At 36.4% G+C, this 1,955-nt stretch overlaps 1 protein-coding gene across 3 annotated transcripts in view; it reads right to left on the bottom strand.

Moving 5' to 3' along the window:
* LOC107089130 (phospholipid scramblase 1-like) overlaps positions 1-1,417 on the bottom strand; it is an 11,503-nt gene extending 10,086 nt beyond the window's left edge. The window contains exons 1-2 of one of the 3 annotated variants that reach the window (XM_015381720.1): positions 1,335-1,417; positions 621-710 (exon numbers count right to left, since the gene is read on the bottom strand). In XM_015381720.1, the coding sequence (XP_015237206.1) occupies positions 621-689 (69 nt within the window). In that variant the 5' untranslated portion in view covers positions 690-710; positions 1,335-1,417. Of the gene's footprint in view, positions 1-620; positions 711-865; positions 1,076-1,214; positions 1,245-1,334 lie in introns of those variants that run through there. The other 2 variants (XM_015381722.1, XM_015381721.1) reach the window with 2 other exon arrangements.
* Positions 1,418-1,955: the final 538 nt, after the last annotated feature.

The raw sequence follows: 1,955 nt of genomic DNA, 5'->3' as shown, positions 1-1,955 counted from the left end.
TGGCATTAGTTCAATTCTGACCTTATGATAAACCTCATTTTGAGGTAAATACTGATAAACAAATGTTAGAAATACTGTAAAGTGGCCTGTTTTATATTAGCAGCTGCTGCAACTGTCCCCCTTTTCTGCCGCCCTAAATCCTCGTTTGGTAGTTAATTGATGGGCTTGATATAGGCCAACCACATTAGCTAAAATAAAAATTAACCTAACCCTGTTTAAATCATTTGAGTTCATTCATTTCTAAAAAAAACAAAAAAAAAAAACAAGGTCTAAGCAAACAAATATAATACCCTAAAATATTATCTGCATGCTTTTTCTTGTCAAGGGTGTACATCACATATGCAGTATAGGTTGTTTCATATTGGATGAAAGTTAGATATCCTAACTATCCCCTGTTAGAACTGTCCCACCTGGATGACTACTTAGGAGCAATAAAAAATATTAAATATAATATAATAAATATATAAATATAATAAACAAATAATTACGTATAGTAATGAATCAATAGGATATAGAATATGTACAATTTAAACTGAAAATAAATAAATAAGTTTAGGTCTCAATCTATATATATATATTTTGTTTGTTTGTTTGTTAGATGCACTTTGACATGTTTATACCTGTGTCAGGTACTCTAATCCTGGGGGACATCCGGGTATTCCTGGGCTGGGCACAGCGTACATATTCATCTCTTCAGGATGCTGGGAGACCTGTTGATGAGGAGGAAACTGTTTCAAAACAGCGAACTGGCACCATCTTGTGCTTATTTAGGTCACAGTCAGAAAGGAATCCTACACCACTGAAGGAATCAAAAGGCGATATTATTAACCTCATCTTTAAATTAAACATCTTAATATTAACATACTATCAGGAAGGGAGTTCCCTATCAAGTCAGCTGTCTCCTCCAAGGGGGTCTCAGTGCTGCGGTTCTCCGTGCTGGTGGGCGACAAATCCATCCCTGGTTATATTTGGAAATGAATGTTTCCAGGTTCACAGTGGCAGCGTCTGAAATGTTCCTACTTTACCAAGTTTAAACGCAAACAACAGATCTTAACGTGAGGAATAAAGTACGCCAAATGTGACCCTCCCGTGTTTAGGTTACATCAGCGGCGATCTCGGAGGCGAATCGTGTTTCACCATGCTTCTCTCCACAAATGTCTAGTCAGCTGGGTAGGGAGGGGGGGGGGACGCACACCGACATCTCGTCTACCCACCTCTTCATCCAAACACTAGTAAATAATGATCCATAACTCGCTCATCCCACGCGTGTGATCCCGTGATTGACACCCCACTTAGTAACAGAGAAATATAAGATGAGAATCAAAAACACTTACCGATTTTTAGCTTGCTACTTCCAATAATAACGGGCCGCTCAGAATGGAAGCAAAGCCGTGGAATAAACCTCTAATCTGATTGGACAACGTCACCACATTTCCTACTTCTCTCCGCCAATGAGATAGCAGTTCTGTTAAAAGACACAGAAGCAGACTAGACTGGATCTGAATTAGCCCGTCTCTTGTCTTATCTATTTAAACTGTTAATCAAAACATTATTAGTTTGGGTTTGTAGTCTATTAAAAAAGGACTACAAAATGGACTTTTTTGATATTATGTGTTGTTCAATTACAAAATTTTGTATTGCAGCCAACCAAGGAGTCAAAATGTACATTTCTGTTTGTGAAATATACAACTAAAGCCATCCTTTCACATGCTGCATAATTACCCTTGTATCTAAATGAAAAAAAAAAAGAAATTTTGTAAATTGTTGTTGTTTTTTAGTATCTGACATTTTTAAAGTTTATATGATCCTCCTAGAAATTGTTAGAAAAGCTTCTTAATTTGTATGATTTTTAACAAATGGTTTGGGAAGCCTTGCAAAAGCTTCTTAGAGGACACTCTAGAATTGTATTAAATTAATTAATTATTAATATTAAATTTGGCCTGCAAAGACTTTCC

This window comes from Cyprinodon variegatus, unplaced genomic scaffold (genome assembly GCF_000732505.1).
Source record: "Cyprinodon variegatus isolate N-32 unplaced genomic scaffold, C_variegatus-1.0 Scaffold240, whole genome shotgun sequence".
In the NCBI taxonomy this organism is placed as follows: domain Eukaryota; kingdom Metazoa; phylum Chordata; class Actinopteri; order Cyprinodontiformes; family Cyprinodontidae; genus Cyprinodon; species Cyprinodon variegatus.
This window is presented reverse-complemented; position numbering and strand designations above follow the sequence as displayed.